This window comes from Catharus ustulatus, chromosome 9 (assembly GCF_009819885.2).
Source record: "Catharus ustulatus isolate bCatUst1 chromosome 9, bCatUst1.pri.v2, whole genome shotgun sequence".
In the NCBI taxonomy this organism is placed as follows: Eukaryota; Metazoa; Chordata; class Aves; order Passeriformes; family Turdidae; genus Catharus; species Catharus ustulatus.
Genome location: NC_046229.1, coordinates 3,028,875 through 3,050,576, shown reverse-complemented (window position 1 = coordinate 3,050,576; position 21,702 = coordinate 3,028,875). Strand labels below are relative to the sequence as shown.

The 21,702-nt window shown below is 44.2% G+C and overlaps 2 protein-coding genes across 24 annotated transcripts in view; one reads left to right on the top strand and one right to left on the bottom strand.

The window, feature by feature from the left end:
* The window catches only part of DOCK7 (dedicator of cytokinesis 7), a 93,803-nt gene that overhangs the window by 49,356 nt on the left and 22,745 nt on the right, over positions 1–21,702 (bottom strand). For all 23 annotated transcript variants that reach the window (XR_006163025.1, XR_006163027.1, XR_006163026.1 and 20 more), the window contains exons 5-14: positions 20,808–20,937; positions 20,488–20,700; positions 20,030–20,115; positions 18,149–18,215; positions 16,769–16,918; positions 15,974–16,054; positions 14,811–14,976; positions 12,990–13,132; positions 11,470–11,563; positions 10,375–10,537 (exon numbers count right to left, since the gene is read on the bottom strand). Coding sequence is in view for 19 of the 23 variants with exons in the window: in XM_033067643.1 (XP_032923534.1) it covers positions 10,375–10,537; positions 11,470–11,563; positions 12,990–13,132; positions 14,811–14,976; positions 15,974–16,054; positions 16,769–16,918; positions 18,149–18,215; positions 20,030–20,115; positions 20,488–20,700; positions 20,808–20,937 (1,293 nt within the window). In the remaining 4 variants the exon portion in view is untranslated. The remainder of the gene's footprint in view (positions 1–10,374; positions 10,538–11,469; positions 11,564–12,989; positions 13,133–14,810; positions 14,977–15,973; positions 16,055–16,768; positions 16,919–18,148; positions 18,216–20,029; positions 20,116–20,487; positions 20,701–20,807; positions 20,938–21,702) is intronic.
* On the top strand, positions 435–8,341 carry ANGPTL3 (angiopoietin like 3). Its single transcript, XM_033067668.1, has 7 exons — positions 435–1,015; positions 2,083–2,193; positions 2,960–3,077; positions 3,776–3,889; positions 5,021–5,116; positions 6,665–6,925; positions 8,163–8,341. The coding sequence occupies exons 1-7, from the start codon at positions 518–520 to the stop codon at positions 8,339–8,341; spliced, it is 1,377 nt and encodes a 458-aa protein (XP_032923559.1). The 5' UTR covers positions 435–517.

The window sequence follows — 21,702 nt, the reverse complement described above, 5'->3', positions numbered from 1 at the left end:
TCAGAAAATGGCCCCAGAAGAAAATCAAGTTGTGTGAATCATCTGGGAATATTTTGCCCTTCCACAGCTCATCAAGGAGCTTCACAAGCTGAACATCCAGTGGCTCTTAAACATGGTAAAATCCTTTCACACTCCTGAGGCAATAAAGGGATCCAAACAACACAAACAAGGAGCAATTTAAGCCCTTACCAAGATTATGACCCAAAATTAATCTATTAAAAAGAGTTGTGTGAAAAACACCGTGCCATCAATAACGTTTTACACCAGAAGGCCTGGCAGATGGAAAAGTTCAGAACCAGTTCAATCAGCAACGTGCCTGTCTCTCAATTTTATCTTCCCAGGTATCAACCTACATTCAGGAGGGGTTACCCTCGTTCAAACACACAGCTTAATGATCAACCCGCTGCTGCCTCTGCTAAAATGAACTGGGTATAAATAGATCGAGTTCTGCCACCCAGAACAGCCACAGAGCACAAGCTAGCACTGGGACAAGCCTCTGCCTCCAAGAGCAGGAGACATGAAGACCATCCCAGTTTTACTATCCCTGGCCCTGCTGGCTCTCCCAGCTGGAGCTGACAAGGATTTTATCTCCGTGGGTTCCGCCGGATCTCCGGAAACGAAATCGAGATTTGCGATGCTGGACGACGTCCGGATCTTGGCCAATGGACTCCTCCAGCTGGGCCACGGCCTCAAAGACTTTGTCCACAAGACCAAGGGGCAGATGAACGACATCTTTCAGAAACTCTACATTTTTGACAGGTCCTTTTACGAGCTCTCCCTGCAAACCAACGAAATCAAGGAGGAAGAGGAGCAGCTGCGGCAAACCACGGCCAGGCTGCAACTCAACAGCGAGGAGATGAAGAACCTCTCGCAGGAGATGAACCTGAAGATTGAAAACCTCATCCAAAACAAAATCCAGCTGCAGGAGCAAGTGTGGGGACTGGAGGACAAGGTCACCAAACTGGCCATCATCCAGCCTTCGGTGCAAGAGACAAATGAAATTTCTTCACTCAAAGTAAGTGACTTGTGAAAGGCCCTGACACACTGAGCCAAAATACACTGAAATGCCATTAGCAGTAATTATGCAATAGAAGCTCATGCTTCCCCTTGCTCCTCACTGGAGTGCTAGTCTGCATTTTGAGAAGGAAATCACTGTAATAACCTAAAAAAAAAAAAAAAATCACTGTCTTACCCTGACACAGCGTTAATTTTGCAGTAAAATTCCCCAGCAAAATCAGAGAAAAACTGTGAAATTCTAAAGCTCTGTATTATCTTCAGTATTTAGTTGCACATCAATTTTATGAAATTTTATCATCACAATGATTAAAAAGTTTTGCAGTTGGGAAAATTAAGATTCCCAAGCCCATGGGTTTGTACATCACCAGCTCATCCCAAATCCATAAAGTGGGAACTCCTGCTCAGTGCAGGAAAGAGAGACATTTACAGCACTGTAGCAGCTCCAGAACCAAAGAATCTTACAAGTGTTAATAAAATTAATATGTTAATCATGCAACTAATTAAGTGGATACAAGGTTTTCTGTAGAAAAGGAAATAGTAACTGTATTTTGCAGAAGTATAAGCAGGCCAAGCTGTTTGTATGGGAAAATACTGCATGTTTGTGTGAAAGCAAAAAGATGAATCCTGATCTCTCAAATCCCAAGATGATGCCCTTTTTTCCCTTTTTTGATCAGTGCTGTATCTCTAGTTTGAATCAAGGGCTGATTCCACAGAACATAATTTCTCTGGATGTGAAAATGGAAGGAAAAGTGCAATTAAAAATAATCTACAAAGTGCCAAGTAGTTTGTCTCAAAAAAAAAAAATAAAATTGGTGTTTGCTCCAGAAGCAAAGAAATTTTTCAATTTAGAGTCAAAGCAGGCAAACCTTTGGAGCTGGACTTTGATGATCCCTGTGGGTCCCTTCCAGTTAGGGATATTTTAGGATCCTCTGGAAAGGAAGGGCAATGTTCAGTGGTTTATGCCTCTCAAAACTGGCCCCAGGACAAGAGTTAAAGAGGCAGAACCACTGCTGAAGGTCTTCTGCTGCTCCTTAACCCTCCTCCATCCTTCCCTCCCTGTCCCAGGCTTTTGTGGAGCAGCAGGACAGTGACATCAAGCAGCTCCTCAAAATCGTGGAGGACCAGCACGTGCAGCTGGACAGGCAGCACAACCAGATCATGGAGCTGGAGGACAAGGTACAGGAACCCCCCTGCTTCTCCTCCATCTGCCCTGACAGCGAGGCAGTTTAGGGTCCAACCCTGGGGCAGGCTCCCCCTGTTCAGTCTGGGATGCAGAGGAAGGTGGGGACAATTTTGGGGTACCAGTTTTGGGGAGAGGCTGCAGAGCTGCCAGGCAGGAGCCAACAACAACAGCTTTGAGATCCTGTCTCTCACAACCAGGCTGCTGCATTTTCTGACTGATAATTTGGGTGGTTTTCTCTTTTATTTTCAGATAGATAGATAATTCTTCCATTGGTCTGGAAGACTCATTGCTTTCTACCTCTTCCTTAATTTCCAAAATCCACTCCCAGAGTGGAAATCCAACATGAATCACTGTAATACAGTACAATCAACATGCTCAGATTTCATTTATTCTGAAAGGAAAATGCATTTCAGCCTAAGGACCTGTGGGTTCTGTCCTCCTTAGCTGTGGGTATCATTTGTCTGAGTGCTGTCACCCAAGGAAATAAGTTAAATCTGTTTGTCCATCGAGGTGATGGACATGTGAGAAGGGGTCATCTCCTCTCCTCAGGAATCCTATCCTGTCAGAGCATTCCCAGTTGGCATTCCCACACCTCAAATCCACCAACGTGGAGCTGAAGTTATTTTTGTGTGGTAAATTGGGTGTTTTACAGGATTATACTCGCAAGAAAAATTATTCTCTGCATGACATTGTCTTGATCCATGAACCTCATCATTCCAGAGCCTTGGGAAATTAACAGTGTCATTTTGGCTCTTCCAGCTAAACCACATCGAGCTCCAGGAGCTCCTGGAGAATTCCTTCCTGGGGGAGGAGCAGGAAGCAGAGCCCAGCCCCTCTGCTGTGCACAAGCCCACGGCTGGGACACACAGAGCTGATGGTGAGACCCATCTCTGAGCCATGACCACAGCACATGTGCCTTCCCTGATCCTCTGGGACAGCCTTGCGTTGCTTTTTGAGAGTCTAAGACTAAAAGGAGAAGATTTTTATGTTATACACCAGGCTGTGGGAAGGAACTAGATTTCCTTCTTTGGAAAAAAATGTCATTATCTCTTTAGCCCCACTCCAGCTGTACTTGTCTCTGGGGTGACACACAGGAACAATGCCCAAAAATGCAGTAACAGGATCCATCCCCTCTTGTAAACATGCTGTGACCATGCTTTTACCCATGTCTATCTTGTGGAGCCTGAACTCAGAACTAATTTACTCCACACTGGCTAATTACAAGATTTAGAAGTCCTTTCTTTGAAGTTGAAAGGCACTGATGAAGTGCAGCACTGGGCATGGTATTTACTAGGAATTTTACAAGGGCTAGGAAAGCCCATTTGCCTGAGTCTAGTCTCAAGCCTTAGAAACTTTCCAAAATCCTCCAAACTGAAACCCTGCCTAACTTAAAAAACACAGACAGTCCAAACTATGCACACCTTGGCAGCTGCACTGTTATGCCCAAAACAGTCTGCCCATTCCATTTATTGTAAAACAAAATGACCAATATGATCATTCCCATGTTTTTCTGTAGCTCTCAGCTCAGCACAGCCCAAGCAGGATTTCTAACAGGATTTCTGCTTGCTTCCCCAGGTGCTGCTGCTGACTGCACTGCTCTCTACCACACTGGGGTGCAGGACAGTGGGGTCTACACCATCCAGCCCAATGGCTCAGAAGCTTTCAGTGTCTACTGTGAGATGAAATTTGGTAAGAGCTGTGCCAGCACCAGGCTAAGTTTCACAGAAATATCTCCCTCTAAGCCAAACAACTTTGTCTCCTCCCAAATTACACAAAAACTTAGGATTTATGGATCCTCTTGACTTCTCTTAGTGGTCTGTCTTCTCTGAGCTCAGGTTTCCCATATCCTGGAATCTCCTTATCACTGCTCTCATTCTTCACTCCCCTCTTGTTTACACTGAGGAAATGACATTCAATCATGTGACATAAATTAAGGATATCCAAACTGCAAGCCCCTTTAGCTGTAGGTAATAAAAATGGTCATTATAAAAGCCATTATAGTGCAACCATGAATGCATTTCCCAAAGAAAAGCAAACAGCAAACAGCAAATCTGCTTTTACAAAAGTAAAATGTTGTTCATGAACAGGCTCTGCCTTAGACTGAGCTGTGCCAAACAAACCCAGAGAAGTGAGTCCTGGATCAGGATTCCTGTGCCATGACTGGATGGCTCAGCAGCCAAATTTCCACATCACCTACTCAAACTCCACCTTCCTAAGGACCCAAGTTTGTTCCTTTGGCCAGTTCCCTCATTCCCTCTTTCCCTGCTGAGCTGCTCTGTGCCTGTCCCACGTCCCCTTCCCTGAGCCAGGAACACACAGGGCCACCCCACGTGTCTGGGTGTGCAAACAGAGCTCACAGGGCTGCCCTCTGCACAACCCTCCTTTGCTGGAGCTGCTCAAGTGAGGGTGTCCTGACCTGGGGCCAGGTGAGCCCCAGACCCCCCTGAGCTGCAGTGGGGACACGGCCCCAGCAGCTCAGCGCTGTCCCAGAGCTGTGCCAGCAGCCAGGCACTATCAGCAGACAGTCTGACCCCCTGGGCCAATGGCTGGGGCTTCTCATATCTCTCCTTTATCAATTCCTCTGTCTCTCAGCCCTCATAAACAAGTGAGAGCCAGTTAAGGCAGCCCAACAAGGTAATTCTGTGAGTGGAGTCACCCTGAGTGTGGCTGAGGACACTTGAACGGCCCTGGGCTCTCTCCAGTGGGGCTCATTGGAATTCCATTCATTAAAGCTTTAATTGACTCATTCCACCTCAAAATGGGAGCACCCCAGAGCACACTGAGGGACAGGCAATGAGGACTTATTTTCCCTTTTCACAGGCACATCCTGGACTGTAATCCAGAGGAGAGTGGATGGATCTCTGGATTTCAACCAAACTTGGGATGCCTACACCAATGGTTTTGGTGACCTCAATGGTAAACATCTCTTTTTTTTATTTCTCTTGGTATCAATTGACTTGAGAAGATGAATCTCTTTATGGAAAGGAAAGCAGCTTAAACCTGCAAGTAACAGCTAATTTATTGGAAATACCAGAAAGTGCTAACTGAATTCTCAAAGACATCCCTTCAAATGTTTAGAAACTGAATCAAGGCCAGAATGCTTTAAAAATTATTTTATCAAAATTTTACTATTTATAAAAGCACCTCCCAAAGCCTCCCAAATACACACAAAGGCAAAACCTCATGGAGTTGCTGTCACTACTTGCTCAACCTCCCTGCAATCCTGTTACCCTTCAAACCACATCAATTTTTGCAGCCTCAGGAGAGCCCAAGGCTGTGTGTGCTCCCCTGAGCAAACACCTCAGGCTTCCCCAGAGTGGCCAATCCCCTCCATGGCTGCATAGGGTGAGGAAACACCCACGTTGCTCTGTTAATCATCAACTCCAAAGAATTTGTAGCACCAAAAGTGCTGCCCAACAGCTTCCTCATCCAAAATATTCTCCTTGTTTTCCTCATATGAGATGAGTGACGTCTTGTTTAGGAAATATTCTGACTTTCTAAGTATAGCACAGATCTAAATCTCACCAAGGTGAGCAGCAATACTGATTTATTTTCACATCTTTTGTAATAAAGAGCTGTTGTATCTCAACTTTTCCCTCAGTTTTGGGACAGGAGCTCACAGCTGTAAAGTTTGTAAACTGTAAATTATAAAGTTTATAAACTATAAAGTTTATAACAGTAAACTTTCATCTGTAAAGTTTATCTGATCCTGCTGGATGCACCAAGATGCAGCCAGATGTTTTCAGTGTTGAGTTTTGCAGAGAATCTCACTGTTCTCAGCTATGTCCTACCCAGTGCTCTGCTGCATCTTCTGAGGTGACAAAATAAACCAGGTTACAGCTCCTGACCTGGGAATTAGGGAGTATTTCCTTCAACCACCCTGTTTTCTATGGCTTTAAATGCCAGCTGTGTGCATGGCACTCACATCCAGCCCCACCTCCCACACGTGGCAATTACCTGTGCTGATAATAAGACACTTAATGAATGTAATATATGAAACCAATTAAACTAATGATCAGAAATTCCAGCAAAAGAAAAATTCCCTTTGTACATGAGGGTGTTGAAACCCCAGTTTGGTTCTGCAGCTCTTTCCTCCCAAAATGCAACAATTGCCATTAGGTTTTATGTATGTCACTGGCTTCATTTGTCACACACTTCCAATTACACACCTTTTAAATGTCTCCAGCTCCCTCTCAGAGTTTCACACGAGGTGGGAAACTTAAAGGGGGAAGCTCCAGTTCATTTAGAACTCCTGCTTTTATTGATCATCAGTGTGCAATTAAGCAGAGGTAAACAAAAAGAATGTAGCAGCAGACCTCTGCAAAGATCAACAGTCCCCAAGACTCAAATCACTGATTTAATTAAAGCAATTAATAAAGCCTTTGAAATACTGTATTTTCACACCCACTACCTGCAGGTTATCCCTAAAATCAAACCCAACATCTCTCCCCTCTGACTTTGCAGAGGAATTCTGGCTGGGCCTGGAGAAGATTTACTCCATCACCAAGCAGGGAAGTTACCTGCTGCGCATCGAGCTGCAGGACTGGAAGGGGAACAGGAGGCACATCGAGTACAGCTTCAGCCTGGGGGGCCCCAGCACCAACTTCACCCTGCAGCTGGCCAGGATGGCCGGGAGCATCCCCAACGCGCTGCCCGAGCACGCCCGGCTGCGCTTCTCCACCGGGGACACGGCCAGCGCCTCCAGCTGCCCTGAGAGCCACCTGGGTATGGCCAAGGGGCTCTGGGAGCTCCTCTCACTGCTCCACGCTGTGGGCTGGGCTGCAAGGGGGCTGAAAGCTCATCTGGTTTCAACCCTGATGCTTTCCACTATCACGGGTTGCTCCAAACTCTGTCCGGCTTGCAGGGATGGGGAATCCTCAGTGTGCTCAGAAAACCTCTGCCAGCCCCTCACCACCCTCACAGGGAACAATTTCTTCCCAATATCCCATCTAGTCCTGCCCTCTGAGCAAATGACCAACTCCAGAAACAGAACAGGCAGCACAGGTTGAAACAACCCCCAGGCTGAGATTCCAAATCCTGAACAAGGGCTGTCCCTCCTCTGATGCCTGCTCTGGGTGTGGCAATCCCCAGCCTGAAATAACTCCCAGGATGAGATTCCAAATCCTGAACAAGGGCTGTCCCTCCTCTGATGCCTGCTCTGGTGTGGCAATCCCCAGGCTGAAATAACTCCCAGGATGAGATTCCAAACTCTGAACAAGGGCTGTCCCTCCTCTGATGCCTGCTCTGGTGTGGCAATCCCCAGGTTGGATTGTTTGATCCCTTTTTGCAAAAAAACCCAAAGATTAACTCACTTCTAACTCCATTTAGGCTACAACCCAAAAGTTAATATTGAGTGAGTTTTCCATTCAAAGGCAGATTTTAGCTGCTTGTCAAATATACACAAAATAATCACTCTCAAAAGAGCAAGAGATGCAAGGCTGAGGCCATTTCTCCTTGGAGATAATTTGGTTAAAGGGTTCTTAATTCTGCTGAGAAAAGGAGGCTCAGGGGGGCCCTGGTGGCTCTGCACAACTCCCTGACAGGAGGGGACACTGCAGGGGATTTGGGATCTGCTCCAGGAACAGGGACAGGAGGAGAAGGAACAGCCTCAAGTTACACCAGAGGAGACTTAGATTGGATATTTGGGAAAATTTCTTCATGGAAAGGGTTGTCCAGCCCTGGCAGAGCTGCCCAGGGTGGTGGAGTCCCCATCCCTGCAGGGACTTAAAATCCATGTACATGTGGCATTTGGGGACATGGGGCAGGGCTGGGGAATGGTTGCACTCCCTGACTTTAGAGAACTTCCCAACCCAAACAATTCAGTGATTTGGGAATCCTGGGTAAATAATGCCAATTAGCTGGAATTTATGTTTTATGATTTTGTGATTTATGATGTTTTAAGATTTCTGTTGCAAAAGGAGCTGTTTACTGGAGTGTCTGACATTGCCCTGTTGCTCCTCAGGAGGCTGGTGGCACAGTGAGTGTGAGGAAACCAACCTGAACGGGAAATACGTCACACCAAGGGCCAGGGGAAGGCTGGACAGAGGAAAAGGCTTGTACTGGAAGCCTAAGAAAGGAAGATACTACCTGCTCAAGTCAACCAAAATAATGATCCACCCAACAGACTTAAAGAGCTTTTGACTGAGTGCTCACCCTGCAGCATTTTAACTCAGAACAAACACACTGAACTTTACCACACCAAAGGACTTGATGCTGTGTTTATCAACAGATGCCATGTCCCAATCCATGCCCTGCATGGATTTTCTCCAAAAAACATAAACCTGAGGCATCTGAGATGGTCTTACAAAATGTTTGGTGAGTATTGTCATTCCCTCAAGCCCCAGTGTCAATGTGCTGCAACTTTTTTTTTGTGGAGCTTTTCCCTCCCCAGGATGAAATTTTAATGCCTAGGAGCCAACCTGTCACATATTGGATGATATTGTTTGGGGGAATGGGTTTTCAGGCTGTGCATTCCTTTCTGGGTTGTGTAGTAAGGAAAACAAAAAGTTTTTCCTGGGAACAAAGGGCTGGCAAAACCCTACGGAAAACATTTAGGGAAAAAAAAAAAATTTGTTTCTTGAAGTAAGTAACTGAATGTTTGTGTTTTTGTTGTGGAATGTTTTAGGAGTAAATGAAAGATGGGCAATTCCTGGTTTTAGGGCTCTGGGTATTTCCAGACAATTTTCCAGGAGTGCAGCTGAGGCCAATCCATCCCCTCTGGAGCACGGTGCTCACACAGGGAGGAGCAGCCCTGCTCCCCTGGAGCCCAACCCTGCAGAGTCACTGCAGAATGGGGCTGCACTGCCAGTGAGGAGCCAAACCTCCCTGAAGGGAGGAGGAGATCTGCTCTCCTCACCTGAAATGAATCACAGCCAAGCCTTTGTGACCTTTCAGTCCAACCAACTTTGGAATTAAATAAACAACCCAGTGAGCACACAACAAAACACCTTTCACTTGGGGAACAGCTGCTCCAATGGGGTCAAGGGTGCCAACCCACAAACCCAGTAGCACAAGCCATGGCACAGGGCTGCCCCAGCTCCTGGGGACACTCACATGTTGAACTTCACTGCAGAACACTGAGTGACAGCCTTGGGCTGGCCCTGGAAGTGCTGAGTGACAAAGCCCCCAGCCCTGCAGTTCCCCTGAGTCATATTGACTTGTTTATCTTCCCCAACCCTTGTACAGCATGGATTTTTTTATCTCAGCACTTGCAATCACACAAGAAATGGTTTTGGTTGTAATTGGTCAGAGTGAAGCCCTGTGAACAGAATGTTTTCATTACAGAAGTGCTGCAAAAAAAAAAAAATCCTTTTAATTCTCATGGGTTTGTAACATTGATGAGATCATGCAGTGTTGTTTATTTGTACTGGTTTACTGTAATGTTAAATTACCTGTCCAATAAATAAATAAACAAATAAATAAATGGCTGAGACTTTTTCAAAATACAGGATATGGAACTTGACTAAACCCTTCTTGTAAGCTTTGATTTATAAAAACCTGATTTGTGTCTAAATTTAAATAAAGGATTTGCTAAGTTGGTGAAATTACTCAGCTGATGAAGACAATTCCACTCAGCCATGTAATGTTTTCAAAGATACTGTGAAAAAGCTTTAAATTAATAATGGAATATAATGAAAAGAAATCTGGTCCCAGCCTGGGTTTTGTTACAGAAAAGTTATTGTTTCCCAAGATATCCAGAAAAATTTCCTATTTTTCAGGGTTTCAGAAGATTTTTTTGTTAAGTATTGTAAACAAAGAAATTGCTTGGAAATCAAAATGGAAATATGAACAAAGGGATTATGCATTTTCTCTATTTCTATCCCTCACTTTAAAGAAAAAAAAGTCACTGAAAGTGACATAAATTAATTAAACCAGTAAGAGAATGGTGACTTTAGCAAAGGAAAAACCCTACACAAAACTGAAAAGAATTTAACCAAATTCCACCCTGAGTTCTGAGAAATGGAGAAACCTCTCCCATGCTCTTATTCACAGCCAGGTTTGATGCAAACCTGTTTGTCCCTCCCCAGCTGAGCCTTTTCTGCTGTGTCAGCCTGAACCCTTCCCATGCCTCTGGCCACAAACCAAATCTTGCAACAACCTCACTGATAAGGGAGGAATTTCTACACTTGGCAGTCTCAGGCCCTGAAAAGTGAAATGGATTTCAAAACTCTGACCTGTATGTGGTGTTTGGGACATAGACATCCCTGGCAGGGAACTCCAGGATTTCTCTGGTAGGTCTGACTCTGCTGTCTGGGTAAAGCTTGACTTGCAGCAGCTCTGGGGTCAGGCAGTAGTGGGGGTTCTCTGGAGCTGGAGATATGTCTATCTTCAGCTGAGCTGCAAGAAAAAAGGAATTTTATTCATTAATTAATAGAAATTTTTTAAAGCATAATTTTGCTTTGTTTCTTCAGGTTAATACCCTATATATTCATTTATATCCTATGTATGAATTTAATAAATCAACAGATGATAAATTACAGTCAGAGTAAATTTGTTGACAAGTATCAGTGGGTCCAACTGATATCTAAGGCAACTGGGGGACCAGATAAAAAGAACCAATAGCAAATATATATCTTAACAAGGAATAGATGCTTTTTGCATAGGAAAGCTGGGGAAATCCAGCCCAAATTATGCTCCTGTGAGGCCCAGCTATTGTTACAAACAAAACTCCACCAGAGGAAAGGTTAAAAAACCCTGAGATTGGTCAGGCTACAAAACAGAGGTGAATTGGGTGAACTGATCCAATGAAGTGCTTGGAAGGTTGTGGTCACTGCCCAAGGCCATGGTACACAGATTCAGATTCATTTGCAGCAAGACAATTCTGCAAAGTTTTCTTAAAACCTAACCTGGCTGCAAGGCCAGAGAGAGCAGGGGAGATGACCCAAGGAAGAGCAGGATTGCTGTCCCTGGAGAGTTTTAAGAGCAGGTTAAGTAAATATTGTCAGGAATAGCACAGGTCAGGGACCAGCTCCACTGAGGTGTGCCAGGGTTTCTATTCCCCTTTCTCAAACAGAGGTGGAGCCTGTTCCCATTAACCAGGAGAGAGATCTCCTTTGGGGTAGAGAGTGGGAACCAGGTTCCTGAGTTTGAGCTTTGGGGTTTGCATCTCCTCCTCACAGACACCACCCTCAGTGTGCCAAAAACCTGCCCCATAACACCTCCAGTGCCCCTGCTGGGCAGGGATCATCCTCAAGGATTTCTCTGGGGTGCCTGGGGCAGGAACTAGCCAAGATCCTGAAGTGTGGAGGCCAGAAGGGCTGGCTGGGTACCTGTGATGGGTCTGAGCCTGCGCAGCACCGACGAGGGACGTCTCATGTCAGCCAGGAACTTGTACAGGTCCTCATCGCTCAGGCGATCCCCCTCCTGCTCAGGGGCAACATTGGGTTACCCAAATGTCTTGGGATGCACCTGTCCTCCAAACCAGGACACCAAACAACCCTCAGGGAGTGAACAAAGCCTCCCATCCCACACCTCTGACACCAAACTGCCTTCCCAGAACAAGGTGGTAGCACTAATGTGTTAAATTACATTTCATTTCTCCATCCTTTCCCCTTCCTTCATCCCTTATTAATCATCCTGACAGCTGCAGGAACTTTTAATTGAAAGCCTTTTCTCTCCCCATCAATATTATCTTTTTCCAAACTGGTAATGGCTGCTAAAAGATTTCCCAAAAAATACCCATCTTTTAGCAAGTGTAATAGTTTGAAAAGGTATCTGTCATTCAGGAGGTGATCCTCATTCCTCCTCCTCTGCCTCTCCTTTGGGATGAGCCTTACTTTTCAGGAAAAGTAGGAAGTGCAAGGAATCTTCCTTGTGCCCATTCTAATAGCTCAGTGTTTTGCTAATTTTGGAAATATTACAGAAAATGGGACTCTGCCACCCAAAAGCAGAAGATACCTGATTTTAAAGGTAAGAAATCACAACATTAAAAAAAAGAAAAGCAAATGTAAGGAGAAAAACAATGGGTAGTGTCCAACTAATTAAGCTTAAGAGGAGAAAAGGAAGACAAAAGAATCTGAAATTTAAAATCTTAAATTCATGTTAAAGGACAAATTTAATAAAATGTGCTGCTTCAAAGTACAAATAACCTCAACCAAGTAAACAAGTACTTGCTTTGTAAATCATTACTAACTTAGTGACCAGTTTTTCCTTAACTAGATGTGACATTAGGCAAATCTTAGAAAACTTTCAGCTCTTTACTTTTTGCTAAGCTTAACTAAAAATCTGCTCCCTTTAATCATGTTTTCCACTCTTGAGGAAAATCCCAAGCTGTGGCTAAGAGGAGCTGCCACTCAAAGCAGCAGCAGAAGCAGAATGCTTTGTTTTCCTCAGGGATCCCTGGAAGTGTCCAGGGAAATGATGCCAACCTTAAATCACTGTGAGGAATTGGATTCACTACTAGCAGAATTAATATATGAGATGATATTATGTAATATATAACTGAAAGAGAGTGGGTTTAGATTAGATATTAGGGAGAAATGGTTCCCTGGGAGGGTGGGGAGGGCCTGGAATGGAATTCCCAGAGGAGCTGTGGATCCTGGCAGTGTCCAAGGCCAGGCTGGGATGGTGGAAGGTGTCCCTGGATGGGCTTTAACCTCCCAACCCAACCCAGTGTGTTATTCCATGATAATTAATACATAACAGAACAAACCCACTGAGTGCTGTTCAGAGACTCCCTGTGACTGGGGAACAGAAATCAAACACATCCCAAATCAATCCCTCAGCTCACATCATCCAACCCCTCTGCCCAAAAAACAACTCCCTGGTGAGACCTGTCTGAAGGTGATACCTGCTTGAAGAAGTTGGTGACTGTCAGGGTGGCTGGTCTGAAGCTGCTCAGGTTGCAAGCCTCGTCCCCACTCGTGGTCCTCTCCAGGGAACGCCTCCCCACGATGCTGGAATTCCTCCTCTCCGACCATGACCCCTTACGTTCTGCCAAACACAGCAGTGAGAAGAAAAGCAATTAGAAAATAAAGCAGGAAAACTACAGTAATTTCATGATTATAAATTGCACTGAGTATAAGCCGCACTTCCAGGTGCCAGCAACTTTTCATTCTTTGTCCATGCATAAGCCAGACCTGATTATAAGCCACATGTTACAATACAGTGTGATAAAAGGTTTCTGTTCTATCACCATCTGTTGAGGGTGGGGCAGTGATCCTGATCTCTGTGGGAGATATTCTGCTAATGGGCATCCATTGAAACCAGGCAGGGCATTGTTCTTTATCTCCATGGGATATCTCCTGTTCATGGCCATGGTTTATAAACCAGGCAGGGCATTGTTCTTTATCTCATGGGATATCTCCTGTTCATGGCCATGTTTATAAACCAGCTGGGGCAGTGTTCTTTATCTTTTCACACCCCATCCTTCCTCCAGCCAGTCATTTTCTGCTCATGGCCATTGAGTCCCACTGTGGCACTGATAAAATTACTGCATCCCATTGGGAGTTGCTCCAGCCAGGGGGAAGAGCCCAACATTTCTTACCAAGATAAAAACAGAGGTTTTGGGACACTAAGGGAGCCCCCTTCTCCACTGGACTCCAGAGGAAAACTGGATTTCTCCACATCCCCACTGGAGCTCCGGAGGGAAACTGCACCTTGTACAGGAGCACTGCTCCAGCTGAGCCACATCTGTCACTGCAGGAGGATGCAGCCACCATGGGATGGGACTGCTGCCAACACCCTGCCTGACGGGTGTCAGGCTGTACTCTGACTGTGTCAGGGTTTGGGGTTTGTTCTTTGTAGTGCTGTATTTCTATTTTAATTTCCCTAGTAAAGAACTGTTATTCCTAATTCCCATATCTTTGCCTGAGAGCCCCTTGATTTCAAAATTATAATAATTTGGAGGGAGGGGGTTTACATTCTCCATTTCAAAGAGAAGCTCCTGCCTTTCTCAGCAGACATCTGTCCTCCAAACTAAAACAGCAACTTTTTGTTCTTTGTCCATATATCAGCCACACCTGATTATAAGCCGCACTTCGGGTTCGGACCAAAATTTTAGTGAAAATGGTGTGGCTTATAATTGTGAAACTACTGTACACTCCAAGAGCCTACTTTTGTTGCCATCAGGATTGTTTTCACAGGAGGAGAGGGAGTGGTGCCATGAGGTGACAGAAGAGGTGGCTGTGCTCAGGCAATTCCCCTCTGGAGGCACAGGGAGGCTGTGGGGCACAGCTGACTCCTGCTCCCCTCCCAGCCACCTCACCCCAGTGCCTCCCTGCTGTTAGAAAAGTCTTCATCATGCTGAGATTTATGTATTTCCCTTGCTCTGAAAGATGATGAAGTTGGCAGTTTTGGGGATGCTGAAGAGCAGTTTTGGATGAGCTATGTGGCTCACGAAGATTAATCCACTCCTTTGGAAAATGTTCATCAGCCTCTAATGCTCCCTCAGTCTCACAAGCCTGGTTTTAAATAATATAACAGATGGTTTGCTTGTAAAATCCTTGAAAGATAAATCCATTTGTTATCATGGACTTTTCTGTTTCAGTTCAACCATGACCCCAGACCATGGGGGGAGGAAAGCCATAAAAGGAGCAACAGCAGCTACAGGACACGAATCAAAACCTGTGGATTTGCCCACATTCCCTCCTGCAGATGCCAAATCCTGTACCTCCTGTGCCAACTTCAACTTCTGTGGAATCCCTCTCCAAGCTGCCAGCACTGCTCACAATGTTCATGAGGTGAATGGCTGTCCAGGCAAAAGGCATCCGGTACTTCCCCAGTCTTTGGCAAAACTGCTCTGCCTGGCCTTTCAGTTTTTCCAACTTCTCCTTGTTCTGGGAAGAAAATATTCAATCCAAGAGGTTAAAAGGAGAGGAAGAGGAGCAGAGGTTTATTTAGCAAAATCAGTGAGGAATGATGGTGTCTTTTCTAAATTCTCAGCAGCACCTTGCAGAGCAGGGTCACCAAGTGTTGGGAAAATGCAACTTCTGCTTCCCCAAAGAGGCCACCAGAGGACAGTCAGAGCAGCCCTTTATGTTCTTAACCCTCCTGTTAAATCCCTGTGAGCTCATCTGCCCACTGTTCCTTCCAGAAAATCTGAATTTTCCCCTGTGAAGTCTGAAAGGGCCTTTCCTAATGGGATTTTATGCAGCAGGTGCTCAGATCACCTGGAGTTGTGTGGAAAACTCAAAAAAGCCCTCAAATAAGTAGCATCATACTCATTTTGTCAAGGAAAAAGGGGAATAAAAGAGGATTTTTCCACATCTCTGCATATTAAAGAGCAATTTTTAGAGCTTTAGGGAGGAAATATTGTATTAAGAGGTTGATTAAAATGAACAAATCATCCAAGCTTTGGAGAAAGCCAAATGGAGAGGCTGGGATCACAAGAAGGGCTGGAACTTCTGCTTTGCCCTTCACCCCTTTTGGTCTCCACCTGGCTCAAAGCCACTGCACACAAAATTAGGAACCATTTTTGAGGTTTAGAATCAGGCAGAAGTGAGGGGGTTAAAGCTGCAAAAGCAGTGGAAAAGTTGAAATTTTTACTGCAAATTCCCATCAAAGGCTGCTCTCCCCTGACCCAGCTGATCCTTTGGGACAGGGAATCACAGAGGACTGAGCTTGATGGGAACCACAAATCCCCCCTGACAGCCACAAAAACTGCTGACCTTTAACTGCTCCACCCCAAAAAGGCACCAAGACTCAAAGGCTCTTTTTTGGCCTTTAGAATGGGATTAGAGTCTTAATTAAAAACTGATCCTTTTAAAGACAGGAACAACATCAACCTACCAAGGTAAAAGAAAACATGCTTAATTTTTTTACCAAAATTCTTACCTTTGCTGCATCAGATTCCTTAAAAATCATATAAGGCTCTGCACACTCCCCAATATCTCCCTGCTGTAAAACTTTTTCCAGCTGAGAAGGGAAAATGAACCATTATAAGGACATGTTTCCAGCAAGGATTAATAAATTGAACAAGCACAAGGAAGCAAAAAAATTCTTTCACAGCCTGGTGAGTCCTTGTGGAAGAAGCTTTTCCTGCAGAACTTTCACACTCCCTGAGAACTGAAAATCTGTCCTGAACTCCCCTTTTGACCACAGGATGATTTTCATCCAAAGTCCAGCCAAAAATCTTGACTCAAACACCCACCAGAACGAGCAACATTTGTGCACTCACAGAATCAAAGGAGACAACCCAGAATGACTTTTATCTTTGTGTACTCTATCCCAGGGGTGACCAATGCTGCATTTTATTTCAGTTATGGATCTCACTCTTAGCAATTTCAGCACTTAAAATACATCTGAAAATCTGGCTGAGAGGTGTGAATCCTTTTTGAAATGAGATTCAGATCAATAGGTATTTTTAAATCACTGATTTATCTGTCAATTTAAGGAGTCAGCACATTGTTTTACATGAAAACCAAGGTCAAGCCCCAGAAATCTCATTTATATCATCAAGCAAACCTTTGTGCTCTTTCCAGTTTCAGTGCACTGAACTGGTTGTTACAAAGGAACTTAAGTGAGAATACTTGAAATAAAGCAGCACTGTTCACACTTTTGAGAACAGAATTTCTATTTCATTTTAAATAAAAACCAAACAATAATTTCAATTTGCCTGGCATTTCTTACCTTTATGACTAGAAAGACATCTTGGGATGGGTAGGTGATAGAAAAGATGGCAGATCTGGCCAGGGTGGAAATAGCAGCAGGAGGGACATGAGGCCGAAGCATTCCCTTCATTTGCTCAGAGTTTAAATCAAAGTAGAAATTCTCTGAAATCTAAGGAAGAAATTGGGTAGTTTCAAGCACTGGTGATATCTTTTTTTTTTTTTGTAAATTCTTCATGAACAATTTAAAATTGTTTTAAAATATATGTTAAATGTTTAATGTTAATATATTTAAAGAAATGTTAAAAACTCCTTGTTTCAAACCATGTATGAAAAGAAAAAAAAATTCTTTTTGATGAATAAATCAAGGCAGGACAGTGAGAAAGGAAATGGAGGAAACACCACAAACTACTCAAAAATTTCCTCCAGCTCCTCTAAGGTGTGTAGCTCCAACAGAGGACTAGGAATTACCACTGTTAGCTGAACTGAAAACACCAAAATATCAAAATAGAAAAATAAAAAACAACACCCCTTGAAAGGCAGACAGTGAGCTTTCCACCCTAAAACACCAAATCCTTGACTGCAAAGCTTCAGAGCCAAAAGAGATGTGAGCAGGTTACCAACACCAGAGGTCACTAAAGAACTTACTACATTAGAGCAAAAAAAAAAAGGAGTAATGAGATGATAAAATTGGCTTATGAAATGTGATTTAAATATTAAACAAAGTTCACATAATATTCCACATACTCTCATCTACATAACTTAAATCTCAATGCATTAAATTCAAGTCTTAAAGAGATAAATGTCAAAATGCGTATTTTTAACATTTTTCTCTCCACTACTGCTAATATCTTGAATAAGGAAAACTAAGAGACTCTTTAAATATTAAATACAGAACATAAATAGGCGAATAAATGTATTTTCCACTTCCTATAACTTAGATCTTGAAAAGACTCCTCAGTTTTGTTTGGATTTTAGCAATTTCAGCATGTGTGACTTTCTCGTGCATTATTGAAGTGTTGCTTGGACCCATGCCATGCTGAATCACCAAAAAGAGACTAAGAAAGTCATAAAAACCTCATCTAAATAAAAGGTTTCAGTTACCTAAGTTCTCTCTGGGGAAGAGATTTTGAAAGACAAAACTGGACTATATATAAATATATATATACACACACACAGATATATATATATTCTGATTTCAGGCACTCACATATTAGATAATATTTTCAGGATAGTGGTGATACCTCAATTGTTTTACCAAGAACACACAAAATGGTTCATGAAATGCCATCATCAGCCTCCCAACCTCTATGTCACTGTCCTCTTCAAGCTTTGAATTAATTCCTCCATTCTTGTTTTCCAATTTCAGTGAAATGTCACACTCAGGTAATTCAAAACCTACCTTCTTTTTTTCTTTAACATCATACAAAGCCAAACTTGCAAAAATGGGCTCGATTTCTATTTCAAATCTTGAAAGAAGGAAACACAAAATCAGTTGATTTGCATTTTGTCAGAAGGAATAACCAGCCCTGTCCCCAAAATCTCCCTGGGTGATGGGGACTGAGATGTCAGGAGCAGCTGAGCCAACCCAAGGGCTGCTCCTGCTCCAAGGGATTTTATTTTCCAATTTCCACCCCATCCTCCCCTGGTCCCTCCCACCATGACCATGTCAGGGCTCCTTGGACCTTCTAAAAGTCATTTTAACTCATTGAAAGCCAAGCAAAGCAGCCCAGAAGCTTCCTCAAAGAGGGCTCCTGCCTCTGGACACTCAGGGACATCGATTTTGGCAATTTTCCACACTTAACTGTTGTCAGAAAACACCAACAGCTCCCTCAGAAAGGTGCCAGCATTTCACAGTGACTGTTACCCAGTGTTCATGCAAATTCCAACACTCCCAGCAGGAACACTGACCCACCAAACAGAGCTGAACTTGTTGCTAGAACACCAGGGGAGTTAAAGGAATTTAAAAACATTCAAAACCTGTCCCTGCAACACTGTGAGCAGGGGCTGAAATGCCATTTTTGTCTGCACAGCCTCCCCACAAAACCCATGTCCCTCCACACCCAGCCCTTGCAGAGAGCTCTCAGCCTCAGCCTGGAATCCTTCTTCCAACAGGGACAAACAGGTGTTTTCTCCACTTCTGCAACAAAGCTGAGATTAACCTGGAAATGACCCTCCTTAGGTCATCTGAGCCCTCTCCCTGGGGAAAATGTCCTTGTTTTGTGCCACTGAGATGGCACAATCCTGGATTACACCCCTGAGCACAGGCTCAGACATTCCCAGCTACACAAGCAAACATGGAGCTGGGCAGATTTGCTATAAATTTACAGTCAGCAAGAGATGCTTAAAGAGCAGAAAACATTAATTTCCAGCATCTAACTTATTTATGCTAAAGACACCCTGCTTTGGAGGGAAAGCTGCACTGCTACTGCATATTATGTTGTTCCAGTTCATAAAAGGCTGCAAAATCAGTTCATCTCTATGGCTATATTAGGTCCTGGAGTACTCTACGAGCAGGAGAAATGTCCCACACATATATCTCAGTTATGAGCAGCAACTGGAGCTCCCTAATAAGAAGGGTTGACCTAACTGAGGACACAGAAGATGAATACAGCAGTGTGGAAAATCAGTTTTGTACTTTATTTCTCCAAGGGAATAACAGTAAAATTTTACCTTGTGTTATTAGAGAAGAGTTATAGGCAATGAACCAGCTGCAGGTAACCCTATATTCAGGAGCTCCACTTCATTAAACTTGTTTAACAGGTTTCTATTCCTCCAGTTAATGCTTACTAAGTATATAAAGTCTTCACTCTTAAAGGGACACAGTCAAGGTTGTTGAGCCTAAACTTTGGCAAATCTTTGGCTGTCTTTATGTTTTCAAGGCTCAAGCATTTTTAATCTTTAAATTTAATCTCAAATTTCCTCTTAGGGAGGGGAGCACCAGAGAGTGGCCAAGTCCAGAGCCCTGGAGGAGTGTGGTGAGCCTCATGTCACGTGCCAGTGACATGGAACAGGTAGAGCTGGAAAGCAACAGGGAGAAAAGCCAAGGGAGGTGAATAATTCCTGTCTCATTAATCTGCAGGAAGTCTTGAAGATCTCACCCTTTACAAAATTAACCTCAAAGCTTCTGACCAAACAATGCAATATCCCTCCCAAGGCAGTGGAGTTATTGCAGGTGCACTTATGTTGGAGCCCAGAAATCAAGGTTTTTTGAGCTTTCTGTGCTGTTAGGCACAGATTTAAATTCTGAATTTCTGCAGCTGTCTGTTGGGGTGGTACTTACTTCAGGGACAAACACTTCACCAGGAGTCTTTGGCCAAAGTGTTCTTTGGGTACTTCAGGGACACTGAGTCTCTCTATGGGCTCCTCCTGGAATTAGAGACACAACCCCTGTAAAAACCACCAGCAGAATCAGGAGGCAAACACATCCATCACTTTTTTATTCTAAGACACAGCACCAATTTAATCTGAGGCTTCCCAGCACGGTGCACTCATCAGCAGCTATAAATATGCTAAATTAAATCCTTTTAATGTTTCTACATTGCATAACCAGAAGGGAAATCCAATCTTCAAAAAGTAATATCTATGGGCAAGACAACATGCTGAAAAACACAAAATAGCTGCAGTTCTCATGCATGTTAAACACAGGTGATCTAAAATCCTTTAAATCCGTGGCAGACTGACAGCTTTCACATTCCCCTTCACTCCTTGCAGCCTCACCCACGTGCATGCAAAAAATACCTCATCTGGTGCTGGGTGTAGTGCAAACAGCTCCTTATGCCTGCTGGACTTCCTCTGGTCCTCGTTGTGGTGGTCAATCTCCTCGTTTGGGGTTCTGTCCAGCAGGTTTGGGAGCAGGGCATCGGGCAGGGAGTTCTTCAGGTCGAAGATGCTGCAGGCCCAGCTGCCCCGGGGAGTGTCGTCGATCGACATTGAGCGGCGCTTGAGGTCATCCTGAGAGCCAACAAATTAAAAAGCAACTCAGAATGGCAAAAGGACTGCACTTTTAAAGCAGGGCCATAAATTAGGTTTTATGCAGCGAGGTTTTAAAGGCACATTACTTGTTCATCCTGGTAGCTGTTGCCATCCGGAGCTTCGTCGGACTCGAAGACCTGTTTGGGGAGCCCTTTTTGCCTCTCCTTCTGTTTGTCCAAGGTGTTGGGATTGAACCCAGTTCCCAGCTTGTGGTACCTGCAAACAGAGGTTTCAAACACGTTCTCAGCAGCCCTTTTGACCCCGACCCCAGAAGCAGCACCCAGGAACAAACCCAGCATTGTCAGCGTGGGCGCTCCCGAGGCAGGAGCTGCTCTCTGCAAACACAATTTCCAGTCAGCTCCACTGGAGCTGGGGCATCATCCAACAGCCACTATTCCAGCACTACAATGTCACTCTGTTCATCTATAAAGCCACTCTGGGTGATGTCAAAAGGAGGATTATCAAGGGCCAATTAAAGTCGTTGTAAAATGTGCCATTGTGATGCCAAGCTAAAAACAGGCTGGCAACACAAGGGCTGAAGGCCAGTGGTTCTGCTGGGGCAGGAACTGGCTTGGAGCAGATAAAATGATTAACTGGAAAAGCAAAACAGCAGCTCAGGAAAATCCTGAGCACCTCTGCAGAGCAACTTTCCAAGCCTGACTACAACAAGTGCCTTCACATGGCACCTTTGTGAGGGAAGTTGTTCCCTCAGAGTGTAGGAGCTCCCACAAGAGAAGTGTGCCTGCTCTGCTGACAGGAGCAGCTCTCTTTGACTAACAAATTTCTGGGTGCCAAATTACACCAGGTCTGTATTTATACACACACATGGGTCTCCCTGCAGTACTCACTCCAAGTCAGCTGCTGGGATCACATCTAGAATTAATTGTTCTTACCATGCCCTGCTACTAAAGTTACCACAGAGGAAAGCTCCAGACATGGATGTGCTAGCAGAGAATAAAGGAAGAGGAAAAAAACGGGGAA